The sequence below is a fragment of the Scatophagus argus genome, chromosome 15 (genome assembly GCF_020382885.2).
Source record: "Scatophagus argus isolate fScaArg1 chromosome 15, fScaArg1.pri, whole genome shotgun sequence".
Lineage (NCBI taxonomy): Eukaryota > Metazoa > Chordata > Actinopteri > Scatophagidae > Scatophagus > Scatophagus argus.
The window spans coordinates 9,929,764-9,950,738 of NC_058507.1; the positions used below are offsets into that span (position 1 = coordinate 9,929,764).

Here is a 20,975-nt window from a genome sequence, read left to right on the forward strand (position 1 = left end):
CAGGCTACTTAGTGCTCTTTGACTGGTTCCTGAGAACAGAGACTTAAATAATCAAGACATTATGAAATTAAGGCATGACTAACTTTCACCAGGCAGCAGACAGAAATGTCTTTGAGTAGAAAGATACAAAATCGAGTTGGCGTTGACAGCATGTTGCACAATCCAAGCCAATTAGTGTTAAGACACAGCACGGTCTTAGTAAGTCTATGTGGATCAAAAGGCATCTTGGCATGCATGAACACCATTTTAACAGTGGAATATAACAGTGGAACACAGGGACCTTGTCAGTTATGTTCCTTAGGATCAGTTTATTGTTTTTAGCGATGCCCGGGGCTATTTGTTCCCATTCAAGTCAATCCCGCTCTATAAAGTGCCAAGCTTTATTTAATGCAGTGATATAAGGTCTCCTGTCAGCTAGTTTTCATTGCCCTCTTTCTTGAAGTAACCAGTATTTTGCCCTCCATACACACCCTTGCTTTTCTGTTCAGTGAGCATCTTCACCCTGCTGGTCACAGGTTCGATGGCACCCCATCAGCCCAGGCAGGGGACCACTCTAGATGAATCATTTCCACATCATATGGTTTGCACAGTTGACAGGTGTCAGATCTTTACGTTATTTGTGTGCTTACGTCTAAGAAAACAACAAGAAACAGATGGAGAGATGGGGAGCTTCTATTTATGGTGCTATTTGTCCTTTGAAATGAATTATTCTTGGGAACAGCGTCTAATTATGGGTCTTCCTCAAAAAATGAATAAATAGGAAACATAACCTGGGACTTGTGTGCTGTGTGTGTGCAATGTTTTGACATCGCTTCATAAGACACTTCCTGATTAGATTATGGTATGAGCATGAACTGAAAAGCTGTTTGGTGAATTTGCTGCCCCGAGAATCACGTGTTGGCTTCTTGGTTCTCCAGCAGAGGCCATCTTATCTTATACATCTCTTCTGTTTGTGTTTGTTCGTTTTCAGGGTGAATGTCGATACGAACAGGAGCTTCTTCCTTACCTCCACAAAGCAGATGGTCAGGTGGAGAACGGACGGAAGAGACAGAAGAGAGAAAAGGCCTGCACTAAAACTACTAACAACAAACCCAAACCATTTTGCCCAACGTTGTCTGATCTGGACTGTGACGAGGAGGACGCGGAGAGGCCCTTTGCTCTTACAAAACCAAGACTTCCTGTACGTTATAATTCTGAGGCACCTTATGATGACATCAAAGACCTTCCAGGACCTGAGGCAATTTGTCCTCGTCTATCAATTAATGACTGTCCAGAAGCTGACATCGATGATGACTGTGTCATTGGTAATGAGGGTGTCATACAATCACAGCACAGTCGACTCGACGAACCTGTCAATTTAGACAGAATTTCACAGTTGGTTACAAAATTTGATGAAGATGAAGATGTTGAACTTCAGGCCATGTTCTACCTTCATAAATCAGGTTCAGCATCTCCTCCCTCCCCTGCTAAACTCCGCCCAGGAAGAGAAGAAAGTCTGAAGGTCATTCTAGCCAACGTGGCAGAGCTCCTGTCCCGAACTCCGCCGTCACTACCTGAAGATTTGGAGGCCAGCGTAGCTGCTCCATCATCTTCTCCCTCTCCTCAGTGGCATCATCAGCCATTCCAGGTCAGCTTTACCCTGGATGTGGACGACGACAATAATGACGTTGAAGTGATGGTGAGCGACACAGAAAATGCCTCCTTGAGGGCAGACTCAGATGAGCCTTCAGTGGGTAAAGAGGACAACAAAGTCAGCCGTGATCGGCCTCGTCTGAACGAGCAGCTGAGCACCAGCGGGGGCAGCATAGCAGCAGACAGCCCGACCTGGGATGAGGTTTTTGGGGAAGAAGAGAATGATAATCATGATGTAAGAGATAACGGCAAAGAGACAGAGGGTATATTTAAGCAGGAATGGGTTGATGAGGAAGTAAAAAGCAAGAATGAGAGCATAACAGCGGAAGAAGTGAGTTACTGGGATGATGTGAGAAATGAGGAAATGCCAGACTTGACAGATGGTGGTTTCAAAGGCACACACATGGACCCTCAGATGGACAGCAGCATGGATTTGTTCGGGGATGATGAAGCTTTCCTGCAGATGACCATCCCAGACATCTCCACTCCTGGTGCCACACCTGTGTCGTACCCTAAAGCCAAAAACATTGCTAATAGCAGAAATATGTCATGTGGCACTGCACACACAGCTGAAAGCACACATAGCGTAAACACAGAGCACACAGATGATTTTGCACGCACAAAGCACAGAAGTCTTACTCCACATGCCAGGCTCGTACCTCAGGACACAAACGACCAAAGCGCTTCAGGGTCAGAACATAACGCACACACAGAAGCAACAAATAAACATGTAACAGACAATTCAGTGCAACAAAACACTGAGTCAGTAGACAGCTCCCATGACTACTTCTCTGTCAACTTTGACCTTGGCTATTCACTGGAGGACTCTGAGGAAGAGGAAGGACAGGACGTCCCTGTCCCATATACATCGACCGCTCCGCTGTCTAACATGCAGGTTGTCTCTAACTCTTCCACTCCCTGTAACCGCTTCCATGCACCGAGAATTTCTCTGAAGTCTAGTGGATCCAAGTTATCTACACCGCAAATGTCAGAGCACAGGAAGAGAGAAACGTCCTCTCTTCTGTCTTCGCCTTTAATGTCCGAAAGTGGTCCACTGCCATCTCCAATCACATCACCAGGAGTGAGGCGGACGTTCTCGCCTGGTCACACCGGGCCTAGCACCCCATCTTTCCTTTCTAGATTAAAAAGGAGACGACTGGATGTTCGCACCACCGCCGAGAGAGCGGCAGGTGTGGAAAACAGTTCACATCAGGGGTCCGTTTGTGTGGATGGCTCTCTTCCGCGTCCAGGTTTGTTTTACACTTCACAGAAAATAGATTCCTAAGCTTACATTTTTACTTCTTTTTTTTCCTGCTCAAGATCCTTAGATTTTTTTCTGTTTCTCTCGTAGTGGAGTGCAACAGTGACAGCGAGGAGGAAGTTGTGGTTCGTAAAAGACATCAGAATAAGGTCAACCCTCTGTCATCTCCGGAAGTGGTGAGGAAGGCCTGTTGATATTGCAGCAAAGATAATAATTCCTTTAATTATTCTATTGTTAAAAATTCACTGGAACCTGTAGTGATGGTTTGCAGCACATATTAGAAAATTATATTTAGTTTACTAACACAGGAAAAAAAAACAAAAAACAGAAAAGATCCCGATTTCAGGACCTGGAGCCAGTGAGTGAAAACCAGTATAGATACACTGATGATACCTGATAAATGAACTGGTTGTTATATTATCGATACTACTTAATAAACCATTTATCACATATTTATATACTTTTTATTTTCTGAATGTAAGTGAAGGTTAATGAGTTGTATGTAAAAAGATTTCCAATTATATAATCTTATATAATCAGATATCTGATTCAGACATCTCAGGCTGTCTCTGTCCATCATTTCCCAAGGTACAGTTGTCATAGCAACCAGCTTGCAAGCAGTGAAGAAGCATTTTTACCTTGTGAAATGTCTTAGCAAAACATATTTCCATTGTATATGAAAATCACATAAGACACAGCGATGGACTTGCACTGTGTAGAAGTGGCGTGTAAAGACCCCGAACGCATGCGTCTCTGTGTGAAAGCTAACATGTTTTGTCTCTGCTAGTCAAAGGTCACCAGTGATGTTGACTCCCCGGTGGTTGTGAACAGGAAACGTGTAGCTGCACTTAATACAGTAAGATTGTCTTCATTTACAGTAAAATAGGTCACATGGCTCGACCTATTCAACACAGCTGATTTAATTGCCATACTTTCACTCCATGCATCACTTATAATAATTTCTCATGGTTTGATGATATGCGGCACCACAAGCCATTAACAGTTTTACAGTTTTTGACTCATTTGTTCTCCTCATTGGTCTTCAGTCTGAAGAAATGGAGGGTGGAGCTGTTTCTGATGATGATTTCCAGAATGGGTCAGTGTTCACATGCAGACCCACAGCGGCTAAGAGGCAACAAGTCCAGCAGAGCAAAGCCAAGGTCTGTGTGACTACAGGGACACGGAATCAGAATTTATCATTTATTTCCCATGTTTTCATGTCACTCACTGCATGCAATAAATGACTCTTGTGAAGATACAAATTTACCTCTGGGCAAAATTAAAATTTGTGATTTCTTATGGAGTTGCTAGTGCATAATACAGAGGATGAGAGCATGACAGAGAAAGAAGTGAGTTGTTGGGATGATGTGAGAAATGAGGAAATGCCACACTTGACAGATGGTGGTTTCAAAGACACACACATGGACCCTCAGATGGACAACAGGATGGATTTGTCATTTTATGCATGGACACAATTTGTCTTTTTTAAAATAAAATCAAAACAGATTTGAGCTCAGTTTAACTTTTGCACAAAAATGTCAAGTCTATGAATATTTGTCAGCTGCATAGACACCTTCAGCATCTTGTCAACTCTGACATTTTCCGCCGCTCCTTTCCTCAGCACGGCCTATGTCGAAAAGGGCGTCAGTTCCTGGATGAAGAAGCCGAGCTGTCAGAGGAAGACGAGGGGGCAGATGTGTCATCTGATGAAGAGGATGGAGAGGAGCTGAATCATTCTCTTGAAGGCTTTGTGGTCGACAACACACACTGCTCGCAGGAACTGAACGGTACAACACCACAGCAATCCAAGAAGTGTGACCGTATTTTGTATTTTTTAAGTATTTAAGCTTAAGTAGGAATTGTGCTGGTTACTCTTGTGCTTCCTGTCTATTCTCTGCGTCAGAGTCGGAGATGCATGGTGTTTACCTGAAGTCAGTGAGAAGCCCCGCAGTCCGGGGCAAGTTTAAAATGTCTTACAGAAGTCATCACAACATGGACATATTTTCCCAGGTAAACTGTATATATTATTCTCATGTTTTCTTACTCAGGGCAAATAAAAAATAAATTGAGTTAAAAAGAGTAGTTTGTTTAGATTTTACCCTAATTATTCACTCCACTCCTAACCTTTGGCACCAGGTGCCAGAGATGGATGAAACATATGCAGAAGACAGTTTCGTGGTGCACAGTGAGGTAGATGAGCTGGAAAGCAGCGAGGAAGAGGCTGAAGACATTGAGCTTATGCCTGAAGACTCGTATGTTGACGGGAAGAGGCAGTACGCCACCAGACGGCGTGTTTTCCTGCACAAGGCCAGAGCAAAAGCCGGAGCTGGCACTAAGACTACAGCTGAAGCTCCACCAGAGCCAAGAGCTGAAGTGAAGACCAAGCGAAGCCGTGTCATACGCATCAATGATTCCAGTGAAGACGAAACAGAGGAAGTTAGACGTGTCACAACTGGAGGGGGTGTTGCTGCCCCCCAGTGGCCAAAGACGGCACAGCCAGATCCCAGCAGGCCTCAGCCGCAGCAGGAACCCCCCTCCTCTTCGTCTTCAACCACAGCATCTAAGGTCTCCCTGCCGAGCAAGGCACTGAGGTGCTCAGTGATCGAAGGCCAGCAAAATGAGAGGTAAACAAATCCTCATGTGGCAGCATTCAAACACAAATGTTCATCAACCACTAGAGCATTGTTTTGCTTGCCACTGGACTATTTTTATCTTTTATTCTGTTATTGTCTTTCATTTTTTATATATTCTATATTTTATATACTTTAATGCATGCTGATTTGTGTCATTGTCTTTGTACTGATGCTACTGAATTTCCCGTGGGATCAGTAAAGTATCTCTATTTATTTATCTATCTATTTATTTGTCTGTCTGTCTGTCTGTCTTTTCCCTGCAGGTGGCAGCAGAGATTAGAAAATCAGCATTTGCTCTCTGATGAACTGGACTTTGAGGAGTCAGACATGCTGTTCACCTCTGAGAAACAACCCCAGGTACAAGCAAACAGGATGACACCTGTCCACAGGGCCGTACAGTATGTCTGAAGGTAAGACAGGTGATCAATAAAACTGAACAACACTGAGCTTTTGTTTTCCTATGTCCAGGCTCTTCCTCTCACCTCCTCAGTACCTCAGAAGTCCACTGGGCAGGATTCATCAGTTGGCGAGTCCCCTGCTTCATCCGGACCTGTTGGCATCCTGGCGGACAGCCGCTGCATCAGCAGTGGAGTGGAGCTTATGACCTGCCTGCGTCAGCGTCACGCGACCACCGTCCACGTTTGCTCGCTGGACGGCAGCTACTTCATCGTCAGCAACCGCATGGCAGTAGAGAGGTACAGCCAATCAGATTTGGCCACAATGCAGAACCGGAAGCGACTGGCTGAACGAGTGAGCAGCTTGCAGGGATTGTTTGAGCGTGTTTGTCTGATAGTGGAGAAGGACCGAACCAAGCCAGGTCAGTCTGCCATTTGACTTGATGTCTTAATGTCAGGCCAAATTTTGTTAAATGTGAGTCTTGTTCTGTGTGTTCTGAGGTTTTTTTACAGGTTCATCATCAGTAACTCTTGGTTTGAGTTGCATAAATATACAAGATAATTTTTTTTTGCTGAAATGATATGTGAATTTTATGATGAAAAAAATGCCAACTCATTTCAACTTTTATTTATTGCCCACAATTTTATTAGCCCACACTCTCTAATGTGCACATGTACAAGAACATATATGAATCAGTGTGAAATTGACATTTTATAGGCCTAACTATTAAAATGAAATCAATTTCTAATAAAAAACATAGTAAAGTGTAAACCCTGCACACCCTAGGTTTTCCATGTTCTCTGAAGGTCTGCATTAGAGGAGCTTTTTGATATACGTCCTCATGATGACTCTCCCTGTCATAGGTGAGGTGCTGCGTCCCTTCAAGCGAACACGTTACTATGATAGCACTTTGACGGCACTGGTGCGGACCGGGGTGCGTCTGCTGTGGAGCGGCGGCGCCGAAGAGAGCGCCGGTTTGTTGGCTGACCTGGCACGGTTGGAGCAGCGTAAAGGTCAGGGCATCGCTGTACCGCTGGAAGTCAAAGGGCAACACGGTCAGCAGGCCCTGCAGCTGTTCTTGAGCCTGCCGTCCGTCAACTACGTCCATGCTCTCAGCATGAGCCACAACTTCCGGTCAATTGCTCAGCTCATTAACAGGTAAAGGAACTGTGTCATGTCAAAACAAGAATATTTTATATCGTTATAACACAATATAACATCTTTTCTCACTGCCGTTTGTTCCTCCCCGCAGCCCCATTGAAGCCATACAGAGGGGAGGCTGTATGAGTCGGTCCAGAGCTGAGGAAGTGTACCGCTTCCTGCGCTACTCCTGTGACTCCTTCCTCATGAACACATCAAAAGCAGCAAAAAGCAGCTAGCAAAGGGGAGAAATCACACACTGAGATCTTTTTCTGTCATTCAAGCTTTGTGTTTCCTCTCTTCCTTTATCTCCCCACTACTGTTCTCTTTCTTACCGATACCTTCACTTCCCCTGCCCTTTCCTTTACTACTTTGTTTCCAGTCTCACCAGGGACTGCTTCTGTTCTACTGTTCTCTCAATGAGAGAAGAGCCTCGGGATATTGGCTCAGCTTTCTTGCACAATAAGCTGAAGGGGAACACCATTAAACTCAGTTGTTACAGAATAATACAGGTTTCAACATGATTTCCTGATATATATTACTTTTCGTTTTACGCCGTATTTTTTAAAATCATGTTGGTGAGAAGTGTTTTCCCTTGAAGACTCATGTACTGGCACTAATCCTGTCAGATCTTGTTAAGGCAATACTGTGATGAAAAGACACTTAATAAGTTAGTTTTGTTAAAATAATGGATGCATTTGTTTACAACCCTACTCTTAACGGGGTAAATATGGTGTCAAATGTCTTTAATAAACAGTACTATTTTTTGTATATTATTGCATCATAGTATATTTACGTTCCCTTAAAAAATGAGTCTGCGCAAACACCCAAATGTAGTAAAATGTGACGCCAGTCTGAAACCGCTGAGCTCTACCAAGAATGTTGTCTTTCAGAAAACATGTGGGGAAAAAATGTGTTTTTTATTTCACCATTCTCCTAACTATAGTGCGCATGCTGCTTTGGTGCAAGATATTTTACATAAATAAGTACAGAACCCAAAAGTAATATTAGACAGTCAGAGCAGCTCTCTTACAAAGATGTATCATGCACTGGTACAGTCAGGCAAACCTGGTCTAATGTACATTACAAAATCAAAAGCTGAAGGGTTGAAACAGAAAAATAAGCAATTATAGGTACATCTAAAGCTTAGAGTGAGTTCACACCTTTATATCAAAAGCATGACATGAAAACGAAAAACTTACAGTATGTACATAACAATGCCTTTGGACAATACAGTCCCAGGCTTACATTTGCCACTCATCAATAAGAAAAGTAACAGCAGCATCTTTTCTGAAGCACAGATGTAGACAAGATGTATGTCATCTACATGCAAGGAAAGTAAGAGCATGAAGTTGTTTTTTTTTATGCTTGACCAGTCTGTTTTGTTATAGTTTTGCTTTTCAAGCCTGTAAAACATGACACATGATTGTGATCACAATCAGCTGTTAACTTGTAAAGTCCAGAGGTCAGAGTGACCCTGTGTGCTTCTCTGTCCCACACTGAGAGGGAAGCAGAAGGGATCTTAACCAGATTTGTCCAGTTTGTCCAGAGGTTTAAATAGATTTTTAGGGCCAAATTTAGAAGCTTGAAGACAACAGAACCATTAGCAAAATAGATTGGTCCTATTTAGTGCCTAAGATTTTAACTTTAAAGTTTAAGTTACTGAAATCTGTCATTTTGACTGAAGTTTTGCTCTACACTGCAACAGAATCCTGCATTCGTAGGAAATCTAAAAATCGATTTAATTTAATAAAAAAAAAAAAGAAAAAAAAAGTTGATTTTATTTCAAACCAAATATGTGCTTAAAGCATAAGGTGCTTTCTTTGGACACTGAAACATGTCCAGAACAAAAACATTAATAATGGCATCACATTTGGTTTCAGACAGTGATTGTGTAATGTAATTAAACATTTCAAAGAAATCACGTTTTTTTTTAAAAACAAACAAAAAAAAAAAAATCTAAACCACTTTTATGTCACACTGCAGTGGACCAACATCTGAGCCTGTTTTTCGTCATAAACCTCAGAAACCAAGGTACATTATTAAAGTAGACAGAAATAAAAGAACTGAAATAAAAACACAACCTCACTTGATTAAAACTTCAGATCCACTAAGTAATAACATACACGGTAGTGACCTCAGGAAAAGAATACAACAATATGTACATAAAATGACACGTAGATGGAGCGCGTACATGTGTGTCTACACGCACAAGGCTTTCTATGTACTGGGAACCATTACAAAAAGATGCTGAAACACTGTGCTCACATTATATGGAGGTAAACAGTAAGAGGATGACTTGGCCTGAAGACCATGGAGAGAATATTAAGGATTGGTCACCTGCTTAAAATTGATATATTAAATATTTTAAACTGCTTTAATTTCACTGATAGACATTTGCAAAAAGGAACAATACAAATGTGTTAATGTTTGCAAGTATTCTAAACTCTGTAATAATTAACTGTAACTAAACATTTGCCAGATGTATAATAGTTAACATGAATTCCAAACATCCATTTGAACTGAAGGAAGTCTCATTTCTGTAACTGTCACTGTACAGTGTTACAGTCACTATTGTAACCGTCAAGTTTCCTAAATTAAAACTCTAAAGAAATGTGTGCAAAACTTTTAAAAATAGACCATATTTACAAGTGCACCTTTTATCGTAAAATATATATTATTTAAATACTACATATGGTCACTTAGCTGAAGCTCCATGGGCAAATGCTTACCTACAATTAGTTCACCTTTTTCATTAGGGACACCAGTTAATGGATCATAAATCAGCATGAAGCTGCAACTTCCATCAATACTCGATTGATGTGCTGCTCATAGATGTAGAAATGCTGCTCACTGTTGCACAATCGCTTGCATGCTGGTTGGCTGCGGCTGCAGAGGCTGCAGCTGGACAGACTGTGGCTCTGAGTCCTGAATGCTACACTCTTCTCCCTCACGCATGTACATTAAAAATAGAGTCACAGTGGCAAACGTGGCAGCATTCACTGGAAATGCACGCAGCAAAGTGGACGTGAGTCCACGTGAGAACACCCTCCACCCCTCCTTCTTTAAGCTCTGTCTGATGCAGTCCATTATGCCACTGTACTGATAGACGCCGCCGACCCCGTCTGCCTGAAGACGTGACTTGATCACATCCACAGGATAGGCGGAGATCCAGGAAGCGATGCCAGACATTCCACCAGCAAACAACAGTTTGGGGAGCATGTAAGGATCTCCTGGCTCACAGCCCAGTGAACGTGTCAACACGTCATAAGTGAGAAAATACACACCAAAACCAGGCGTCTCGCGCAGCAGGGTGGTCACCATGCCACGATTGATACCTCTGATTCCCTGCTTTTTGTAGATTCTCACTAGACAGTCCAGGGAGTTCTTATACATCTTCCTCTTAGACTTCTTCTCTCCAGTCCCTTGCAGCTGCAGACGTGTCTTGGCCAGCTCCATAGGGCAGCAAATGACACACTGGATGGCTCCAGCAGCGGCTCCAGCCAGAAACTGGTTTAGAGGTGTGTCACTGCCAAGCTTACGCATGGCATTTCCCTGGACGCCGAAAACTATAGCATTGATGAAGGTCAGGCCCATCATTGGAGAGCCAATGCCTTTGTACAGACCGAGCATCTACAGACACAAAGAGGTAAGAAAGGTGAAGTTTTTGAAGCTGTGCAAAAATTGGTAATTATTTTCTAGAAAACCTAGAGATTATTTTCTAGATATCACAGAAAACAGGCCAGCGGCAGGTCTTCAATGTAGATGTGTCTGCAAAAAAACTTTTCCATACGCTAAAATTAATAGCATCCATTCCAACTGTCCTAGTCCCCTCAGTACTGTTTGCCATCATTTCAATGCACCTGAGAATTTTTACTCAACCGCCAGTTTCAGCTATACACACTATTGTTTTCTCAGTAACGAGAGGAACAACTCAGACCAATTCAACCTGACAAGTTTAAAGCCTTGAGGATATCACAGAAGAAAGCTGAAAAACCACATATTGATTCTTTTCAAACATACATGTACAGTCAAATATTCCTCTCCACCGCCATGAGAGTTCACTGAGACCAAGCATACTCTACTTAGCTTAAATGGCACAATGCCTAAAGCTTTATTTAGCCCATGCAAGACTGAAGTCCTCTCTGACCCCGGCTAACACACTCACCACCCCCCGCCCGTTCACCCCTAACTCCTCATGTTAGGAACATGCTCGCTGATCCCGGGCTGATGCCTGTGTATAGAGATGGGACTGTAACTGGACACTTTAATTAGCGCAGTGACCAGTTTCTACATTGGCACAGTAAGCAACATGAGGTGAAATCTAGACGCATTACTTGACAGCTGTAACTTTTTTAAATGCAGCCCAAAAAACATCTGCTGTAAAGAGTTGTTAAACATTCAGTATTCACAGTACAAACAAACTTACGGATTCCTGGCGTATGATTGACTGGAAGCAGTGAAATGTCCCACGGTACAAAGGTTTGTCCACATTTTGAACTTGAAGCCTCACCTGGGAATGACAGCCTTCATGTTAGAGTCACATCACAGAGGAATAAGGCCAAAGAGGACCACAACAACTGTACAGCAAATATAGTAATACAGGTTTAAAGGGACACAAACAGGCAAAAGTGCTTTGAAATGGTTCTTTCCAGGGTAAAAAAGGGTGCTTAGGGGGTGCAATAAGAGGAAGAAAAAAATCTACCAAGAATAAAGTTATACAAAAACAAAATATCTTCGAAGCTTTGTATTTCTATAACTCAAGACAAAACATTGGATGAGAGGGGAAAAAAAGACCTTGACCATACTTACTAGGTCACATTTCCATGGAGAGGTTGTTTATTTCTCTCTCTCATCTACAAAACAGTGACACTGCTGCTGTTAAAGACAGCCCCTCCCCGGACACCAGCTCAGGGGAGAAATGACATTAAATGCAAGGTACAAAAGAGCTGCAACCACACCATTCACCATCTCTGTACTCTGTAATTCAAACAATTGTGTGTTACATTTAAAACTTCCTTGGCTAAAGTGTCTGATTTATGACAGTAAATTGAATGCAGTCTTTCAGCCTTACATGAGAATTCATAAAACCTGATCTCAGAAAACCACATACGATGTGAAAGTAGTGAAGAAAATTTTTCTACATTTCTTTTTTCATTAAATATTGAATTTAGCTTTAAGTCACAAGAGTTCTGCATAGACAAGTTTACTATATTTAGTGCCTGTGACTTTGTGGAAAACAATGACTGTATACCAGTTTGAGGTACTGAAACCAGTGTCTGTAAATACCTATTGATAAATGACAATTTTGTTAAAATATAAAAAGAAGTGTGTGCACCTCCTTGTTCTGAAAACTAAATATACAACTATGAGTTGGAACAATATTGCTAACTTGTTTGGTTGTGGATAACAGCATAAAGAAGCTAAAGTCATCTGTTTTACGATCTGTTGGAGGTAGTACTCTCTACGCTTTATATCTAGTACGTGGTTGCTGACAAATACTGACATGTAAGAGACCATTTTGACAGCACATGTACAAATGAAGTATTCTGAAATAATAAAATACACACGTGTAACAGAAATCCTGAGTTACCAAATTAACAGACTGACTAACAAAACAAAAAAACCAAAACAAAACTACAATAATCATTCTCTTGCTCCATCATTTTTACAGTAGACCGACTGTGTAAATCTCGGCTATCTGAGTTCAAGTTCAGGCTGCCAACGACATTTTTACAACAAAGTACTGGATCGTGTCATTGCCTAACATGAGTTAAAAGTGAGGAAGATGGAACAGACACCCACCTTTACAGTGTCAAATGGATGTCCCACCAAAACACCAACAGCACCTTAAAAACAAGAGAGATTTAAATCACACTAGAGAATATTCTTTACTTATCTTTCATGGCCATCAGTGCACATCTCATGCTGAAAGAAGCCTGATTATTGCTCAGTCACAAAGACATATTCATGGTAAAAGGCACAACTGCTGATCAGGTGGCTTGTCTCGCAACAGCAAACAGCCTGAGCAAAGTCATAAGCTGGTCACTGCACTGTGGCCAGCTGATGATGAAAAGCGTAACGGTCACCTGTCCTTGACTTATGCCAGTGAGCCAGAAATCAATTATACCATAGTAACTTATGATCACGTCATATCAGGACCTATTAAAAAAAAATGATCCCCAGATGTTATGGAACTTTCTCTCTGATCCACAGACTGAGTGTCAGTGGTATTCAATCAACAGAGGAGTCTATTCTTCAAATGTAACACCTGCAGTAAAGTTTAGCACTGTTAAGACAGATTTTATGTTTATAAACTTCAAGGTTCATTAAGGAATAAATTTTCACATAGGATGCTTTTGCTGTGTGGTCACAGACATATTAAAGAACACTGTATGCGTGCACAGGTATATTTTTGTAAAACAGCTGAACCACTAGTATGTTTAATTTAAGTTTTGGAAGGAATCCTGACCCTGTCTGCAAACATTGTTATAACCAGACAAATTATGCACACCTCTGTTATGATGACTAACAACTCTGTTACTTGTCGGTACTGTGTGATGTGGAATACCTGAAGATTTTCAGTGTACTTGTCTGGAGCTAATGTGTTTCTACTCATTTGGAAAGTTAGAAAACAATCCAGTGAATCCAAAGTAGTTTAATGTTATCAAGATGAGAACAAATAAGGTTTTAATTCTGCACCTGGTATTTCGAACTACTGCAAACATCAGTCGAATAAAAGTCATTGTCATGCTGTCTGAAGACATGATTAATTAAAATGAACATTCAACTCCCATCATCTTAAAGTTAAAACAATATAAACACTCTGACCAGCTCCTCGGAAGAAACTTTTTTAGTACATGGGCGCCTGTGCTCTATAATGTGCAATGCCAGGGTCCTTCATGAGATAAGATAAGAACTTTATTGATCCCGCAGGATTGTTCATGTACTCAAGTTTAGGAAGATCTGGCCTTGAGCAAAGACAAAACAGCTGACAAGATTCCCAAGAATTAAGCGCGACCTCCATTCAAAGAGGAAGGCGAGAACTCGTTTTGTAGGGTTACTCCCTAACAAGGAATGAGGATTATTTCACAATTCAGAATAAAGGAGACGATGTCATATCCCGATACTCTTAGGACTGTTTTGCACTTTAAAATAAGACGTTTTTTTCTTTTTTTATTATTATTTCTGGGTTATCTGAATGTAAGCAAGTTCAATAAACCGACAGCTAGCTATTTAATGATTGACAACAGAGAATGTCACTACCACTCCCTATGGATGAGCTTTAAGTATGGAGTGAAACTTCAAATTACATCCGGTATTTCCACATGGACTGACAGGAAAAATACCATTCTTCCCATAGAATGTCTCATGATACGTGGCAGCTGGGGACAAATCACAAACTTTACATGCGGGGCTGTCCGCGCTTTGCTTGACGCTGCAGGAGAAAAAAAAAAAAGAAACGGAAAGCAAGCTAATGCTAATCGTTAGCCTCAATTTAGTAACCTGGCTAACGTGGCAGGCTAACGTCAAAAACTGAGGTTAGCTCACGACTTACCTCCTATGCAGCCCGCAACGAAGTCCAATGCCATTCCCTCCAAAAGAAAAAAATGACGTTTGAAAATTTGTCAAGCTAGCTAGGTGTCAGACAAACTTAACTCACAAGCCCGTTACTTTGTTATAAATATTGTAGTTGAATACTGGTTATTTACAAGCACCGACTTGGAGATCAAAAAGACAGGGTAAGCTAGCTCTCTCTACAATATCCTCTTCGTTGGTGATGCTGAGCAGACGGAATGTAACGATTTCCTCCGACTGAAGATAATAACACGGGCTCGGAAGTCGGCTGAAAACTTGTCTGACGATCTGTCCTGACGCTCACTAGAACAAGTGCTCTTTCTGCCAAGCCTTTTGCTATTTCTGTACCGTATGGCGAGGCGGGGGTTCAAAGTAGAAAAGAAGAAGCGTGTTTGCCCTTTTAGGAGGCAACCCAATCGGATTAGTTGGAGGAGGACAACTCCCCTAACAGGTTCTGTCCGCCCCCCACATCCATTGGCTGCTGCCGCTTACAGCAGCAAAGGAAACTTGGGGAAGCTGACTTTTCTGATCCGCATCACCGTCAAAATCAACAGTGTTATCATGACGCTGTTGGTTTTGCCGGTGTTATCATGATAGATATCGTCAGCACGTATGTGTCCATCCAGGGTGATTGTAGGCCACGCACTGCGTATTGTGCCAAATTCAACATACAACTCCAGCCACCTGTGTGGTGTGGTGCGCAAAAGCAAATCAGATATTTGACATTTTCTTTGGCAATTTGGGTGAACAGAATCAGAAGCAGGTTTATTACCAAATACATTTTCACACAGGACGCCTTTGCTGTGTGGTCACAGGCATATTAAAGAACATTGTATGCGTGCACAGGTATATTTTTTGTTGTTCAAGTACAGTTTAATGTTTAGCCTGGGCACAATTTGAATGAAACTTCCCCACTCAGACTTTGCTTAGAGAAAGAGTTATGCTGAGCCAAGATGCTGATAACAATACATTTGGTTTAGTGACCTTGAATAAGACACTGATGGCCTACTTGTTGGTACTGAAATCTCATAATATATCTCCTGTTATCACATTATGCCTACCTCTTAACGCCATATACAACATTTTTGTGGTGATAATTCTTGTTCTGAGGCTTTTTTTCCCCCAAGCAAAATAAGACTTATTACATTTTTTTAAATTTAGCTGTGTTGTTGTTTGTCACTGAGCAGATTTTTTGCAACAATATACGTACTCCGCTTTAATCATCTTTCATCCTGAGCTGATTTCAGCGAGGAGTATGGCTAAAAACACAAACACGTCATAATGATGAATGTGTACATTTGGTGTAGCAAGGAGCTAACAAGCAGCATGTCGACAATGTCATGCTGAGTTTGACACAGAGAAGCACGTAATCGCTCCAGTAATTACATTTTTTTTTCCTCCAGTCCTGATGCAAACTGTGTAAGAAAATCCATTTTCCCATTACATATTCTAATAATCTTCAATGGAAAAAACTGGATTCATTATTTGTTCTTGTACTGAGCTTAGTGACACGACAAATGATGACATCTGATTTGTTTAAGCACACTAGAATTTAAAATTCAAAGGCCTGGGTGTCATGAACTGCTTGACTATCTCCTCTGTGACCTGTTTGCGTCGCTCTTGATGCTGGGCAATCATTGGCTGCAGAGTCTCAATCAAGATCTTCTTCAGTTCTCCTGTTAGGAGAGCTCCACTTGAGTAGTCCTGCAGAGGGGAAGAGAAGAAGAGAAGAATGATAAACAAGGAGCAACGAGTTCAAGAAAAGATACAGAGAGCAGAAGGAGAGTCAAATTCGTAAAGACAGTAAGGAATACAAAACAGAGGAAAGCATGTGATTAACAAGAGAAATAAAGTTTATAAGGTATCATTTGTTTTCTCTTATTTCCATGCCCTCACCTGTTTGATCTTCTCAAGCTGTTCATCATCCTCCAGGAAGAAAGTCAAGTACATGAAAGAGACATCTACGTCTGGGTTTCCACCATACTTCCTGTGCTCTTCCACTGTGTCTTTTCCTCCAGAAAACGCATGTTTGTTGATCTGTAAATAATGACAAAGTACAAGTGAGACCAGTCAGTCAGCAAACACAGGCAAATACGAACTTGACCAGAGGCTTATTGACTGAAATAACTAGTAATAGCAGCACCTTGTTTTTGATCTGCTTGGGTGTGTCAGTGAGGAAAATAGAAGAATTTGCATCACTGGCGCTCATCTTGGTCTGCGCCCCCTGCAGGGCTGGGAAGAAGGTGGAGTGCAGCAGGGCTGGTTTGGGATAGCCGATCCTTGGAGCTACATCACGGGTCATCCTGAAGTATGGGTCCTGGATGAGCAAGATAATGACGGTAAAATATGACACCAGTTTGTAGTATCTTTACTCTTACTGTAATGCTGCCCTCACCTGGTCTATGGCGCAGGGAATGAGACACTGTATATCCTTTCTGCTTCCAAAGATCTGTGGGAAAGAATTACTGAAGGACGGAGCTGCTTGGATGGCTGGGAAACTGATTTTTCCTGGATGGATAAAAAATTAAAAAAAAAATAAACACCAAGAAGAGCCAATGTCGTACTCACACATTTACACCTCAGAATCAGACACGTGATTACACTGATTGTCACATTGTCACAAAACAATCTGCAGTACACTGCACTTTAATATAGGACAACAGAATCTATACTGGCTTCACAGTAAATTTCATGTTTCTTACTCTTTCCAAAGTACCAGGAGTAGAATTCAGTGATTTATCAAAAAAAAATATTATTTTACTGATAAAGGTTTTTGAGTTGCCTTACCAATGCAGTCACTGTCTGTAAAGCCAAAGATGCCTTTGACTTGGTTGAATGTCACATGCTTCTGGATCTTTACCACATTCCTGTAGAATTCAGGGGATGCCCTGTGGAAAATAAATTGACATGAATGCATAAAAAACAACGACAAAACAATTCATATCAAAATAAGCAAACAAATAACAAACAAAAATGATGATATTTTTAGCCTTATTAAGTATGAAACAACATGCAATGCATCCTAGCCTCAGTAGCAGGACTGAAAACATCATTTCTGTGCCATGCTTTACCCCATGTAGTCAAGATCAGAGAAGATGAAAGTCTTGTTGACATCAAAGCCACAGGCAATGATGTCCTTGGCATTTTCCACAGCGAAGCGGTGACATTCTTCTATTGTTAGATCCTTCCACAGGTACTTCTCATCATCAGTTAACTGGATCACCAGGGGGATATCAAACACATCCTGCAACCATCTGCAATGAGGAAATGAGTTTATGTTGTAAGTTAGAATCAAGGTAAAATCTATGGGTAGTATTAGGTTTGCAGCTGAAAGATTTAACATTTAAACCTGCCTTTAGATAGACAGTTAATAATGCATTACAGAGGGAAGAACTCACCTGGTGAAAATGAAGGGGATGAGGTGACCAACGTGCATGGCCTCTGAGGACGGACCTCTGCCAGTGTAAAGGTAGAAGGACTTGTGCTTCTCATATGCATCCAGTACCTGGTGCATATCTCTGCCAGAAACAGCGTGGTACACAAACTTTCACATCCTCTAACATCATCTGCTTTACTGAACAGGAAAATCTTAAAGGTTCAGAGAAGGGAGGAGCCATCTGACGATTTTAGATTGAGACTGATTTTGAAGGCGTCCACAATTGACTTTTCAGGCGAACTGAAGCATCGCAATACTTTAAGTCCTCTTGAACAAGCCAGTAAAGTGATGTAGTCAACTAGACAGAAATGCTGACTGGACTAATTACTTAAGGATGTGGTGTAAACAATGCAACATGAGTTATAGCTGGCCCAAAAAACAACTACCTTTAAGGCAATATGGCGTTATAATGGCGCAAATAGAGAAACTCACAGGCTATTTCAAATCTGGCTATAGTCTACAGGGCATTTCAAAACTGAGAAAAAAAAGACTGCAATTTAGATCATGGCCATGTCTGTCCCTAGTTCAGAGTGAATATTTTTATGTGGACTAATTTCTCTTAGGATACACAGTTACTGAATAATTAGAAATGAGGTGCCACACAATAATCTGTGAAACACCCACACAAGTCAGGACACAGAAATTAGAAAACATGAAGACACCGTTTTTTAAAATGCTGACCTGTGTGAAAAGAAGATTCCTCTTCGTAGAAAGCGGTGAGGTTTCTGTCCCGCAACTTTTTCTATTCTGTCCACCAGTTCCTGGTCAATTTTACTGCTGCCAAACCTCACTGTGGAATGGCGTGACACAGTGTAAATCATTCAGTTGCTGTATGACTTAAATGACATGTTACCCTTAAATCACCCACTCGGTTAGAAATACAACACTGACATTTATATTTTAAGTGAGCCCAAAAATAAAAATACAGGTTTGCTATACACCTTCAGCTCTTTAAGTGAAAGCCACTCTCGAGGCTCATTTGAGTCTTACCGATGAGTTTGTCATAATCCACTCCCTTAGCATTGGTAGTGGAAACGTTCCATGGGTCAACCGTGTCTTCATCATCAGCGCCATCTGCTGCTGGTCCATTGTTTGGGGCAACAGAGTTTTCTGAGGGGGGGCAGCCTGCTTTGTAATCCTGACCGGTCAACTGTTTGTAGTCCACCTTCAACTTTAGCAGCAACTGGACAGCAGCATCAATTTCAGCCTAGGGAACCAAAAAGAGTTCTGTCATATAATGCACAGAGTTAAAAGCAACCGATTCCCAACAGATTTGAAAGGCAAGCAAGTCTCAGCCAGGGTGAGTTCACCCAGTTTTGATTTCAGCTATATATATATATATATATTAGATTTATGCACCTCATCTTGTATAATGGAGATGAATGGAATTTCCTTTGTGTTCCAACAACATTTAAATATAATTTAAAAATTTGACAGTCATGTGTCTTTCCAAAAAAAAAAAAAGAGAGAGAACCTTTTACTGTGGACTATCCAGAGACAAAGGGACACTGTTTTTGAAGAATGTTGTAGTTGATTTTTTTTTTAAATGTCACTTTTCAGTACTGTAAGATAGGATTGGGCTATATGAAAAACTCACCACATGGAACTTCATATCTTGATACTGCTGTACATATTACTATATAATACTTTTTCTGGAGAAAAAGACTGACAGTATCTTAGTGGGTAAAATAACTATACAAGAATGTTTGTTTGTTTTGGACAATGCAGCAAATTAAATATCTAGCTAATGAAAGTAAACCACAATGATGCAAAATTGTATGAAAATCTAATTTGGCTGTAAAACTCCACAGCTCACTGATTTGAAACTTTGCTCACAACGGTCTCATACACCCAAAGACATTAACGAGACAACTAGTATGGTATATTTCTGATGATACACAAATTTACAATCCCCACCTCTACTGTGAACCCTACAAAGGAAATTGTATTAATCACATTATTGTGAGGTAGTGGCAGAAATCCCCAAACCCTGGTAATTAAAATCTATACTATGCGTAAGACCAGATACCAGTGGCAGTAAATGAGATTATGTTAGACTGATGGTAGATTAACAAATCCATCGTTACATAGTAGATTAAAAGCACTTACTTTGTCAGCTTTAGCTGTCTTCAAGGCCCTGACATGGTCTCCTTGTGCTGTCAGTTTCTCGTAGAGCCCCACTGGACTCGTGTCTCCATCTCCGTCTCCCTGACAGTCTGTCATCTTCTTCACACTTGCTAGATAATAGTAATACAGAAGCCAAACGTAATTACTGCCCAGATATACAACAAAATGAAAGTTACATGTTCTGAATAGCATTTAGCATGAAGCTAATGGAAACACAGAGGCTATTTCTGCTCCAGCATTGCTGTATCTTCTTCCAGAGCAGTTGAGAAGTCTCCCATATGTGAAGATACCACAGCTAACTTAGTAAGCTATTGAGCTAGTTCATCGCATGACTTACCGCACGCTGCCGTGTTTGATTAACAATAAAACTATTGAAATTAAAATAAATAATTGAGTAGAATGTGTAATTCCTTATATATACTGTGACTAATCAGCATACCGTACAATATTCTTCACACACAGCTGACAGCTCACTCATTCAACTTGCATCAGCCTGTAGGAGGTAGTGTTTGGGTCTAAATCTTCCCAGGTAAACAGGCGTATTCAAAGGTGCCGATTTAAATTAATCTGAGCTAAAGTGCCACATTGGAAGCCATTTTCGACACATTCAACACGTAGGCGGTTTTCTGTATGTCTGTATCGGCGTAATTTTACAGGAGGATCAAGAGAAAAACTTAATGTAGATATGAAAAACACGATATATGTCGGAGTAATGAGCCAGACGGTTCCTTTTCCGGTTTCGTTCAAAATAAAAGCTTTTACGCTGACACGA

General features: G+C 41.1%; 3 protein-coding genes across 7 annotated transcripts in view; 1 reads left to right on the plus strand and 2 right to left on the minus strand.

The window, feature by feature from the left end:
- Positions 1-7,327, plus strand: part of fancm (FA complementation group M) — a 36,812-nt gene extending 29,485 nt beyond the window's left edge. For 2 of the 3 annotated variants that reach the window (XM_046412254.1, XM_046412255.1), the window contains exons 14-24: positions 971-2,882; positions 2,984-3,069; positions 3,681-3,749; positions 3,940-4,053; positions 4,515-4,680; positions 4,797-4,903; positions 5,030-5,517; positions 5,790-5,883; positions 5,995-6,343; positions 6,786-7,080; positions 7,175-7,327. In XM_046412254.1, the coding sequence (XP_046268210.1) occupies positions 971-2,882; positions 2,984-3,069; positions 3,681-3,749; positions 3,940-4,053; positions 4,515-4,680; positions 4,797-4,903; positions 5,030-5,517; positions 5,790-5,883; positions 5,995-6,343; positions 6,786-7,080; positions 7,175-7,301 (3,807 nt within the window). In that variant the 3' untranslated portion in view covers positions 7,302-7,327. The remainder of the gene's footprint in view (positions 1-970; positions 2,883-2,983; positions 3,070-3,680; positions 3,750-3,939; positions 4,054-4,514; positions 4,681-4,796; positions 4,904-5,029; positions 5,518-5,789; positions 5,884-5,994; positions 6,344-6,785; positions 7,081-7,174) is intronic. The other variant, XM_046412256.1, reaches the window with a different exon arrangement.
- A 634-nt stretch (positions 7,328-7,961) lies between these two features.
- Positions 7,962-15,133, minus strand: LOC124071598 (mitochondrial basic amino acids transporter). 2 transcript variants are annotated; one of them, XM_046412269.1, is made up of 4 exons: positions 14,621-15,133; positions 12,868-12,911; positions 11,492-11,575; positions 7,962-10,695 (listed from the first exon to the last, which is right to left on the minus strand). In XM_046412269.1, the coding sequence occupies exons 1-4, from the start codon at positions 14,652-14,654 to the stop codon at positions 9,913-9,915; spliced, it is 945 nt and encodes a 314-aa protein (XP_046268225.1). In that variant the 5' UTR covers positions 14,655-15,133; the 3' UTR covers positions 7,962-9,912. The 2 variants fall into 2 exon arrangements, with proteins under 2 accessions (XP_046268225.1, XP_046268226.1); XM_046412270.1 differs by having other exon boundaries at positions 11,875-12,911; positions 14,621-15,126.
- Positions 15,134-15,378: 245 nt separating this feature from the next.
- On the minus strand, positions 15,379-20,877 carry LOC124071597 (tryptophan--tRNA ligase, cytoplasmic). 2 transcript variants are annotated; one of them, XM_046412265.1, is made up of 11 exons: positions 20,643-20,877; positions 20,186-20,313; positions 19,067-19,283; positions 18,758-18,866; positions 18,039-18,158; positions 17,712-17,894; positions 17,428-17,528; positions 17,036-17,148; positions 16,784-16,957; positions 16,537-16,677; positions 15,379-16,344 (listed from the first exon to the last, which is right to left on the minus strand). In XM_046412265.1, the coding sequence occupies exons 2-11, from the start codon at positions 20,297-20,299 to the stop codon at positions 16,186-16,188; spliced, it is 1,431 nt and encodes a 476-aa protein (XP_046268221.1). In that variant the 5' UTR covers positions 20,300-20,313; positions 20,643-20,877; the 3' UTR covers positions 15,379-16,185. The 2 variants fall into 2 exon arrangements, with proteins under 2 accessions (XP_046268221.1, XP_046268222.1); XM_046412266.1 differs by having other exon boundaries at positions 20,541-20,699.
- Positions 20,878-20,975: the final 98 nt, after the last annotated feature.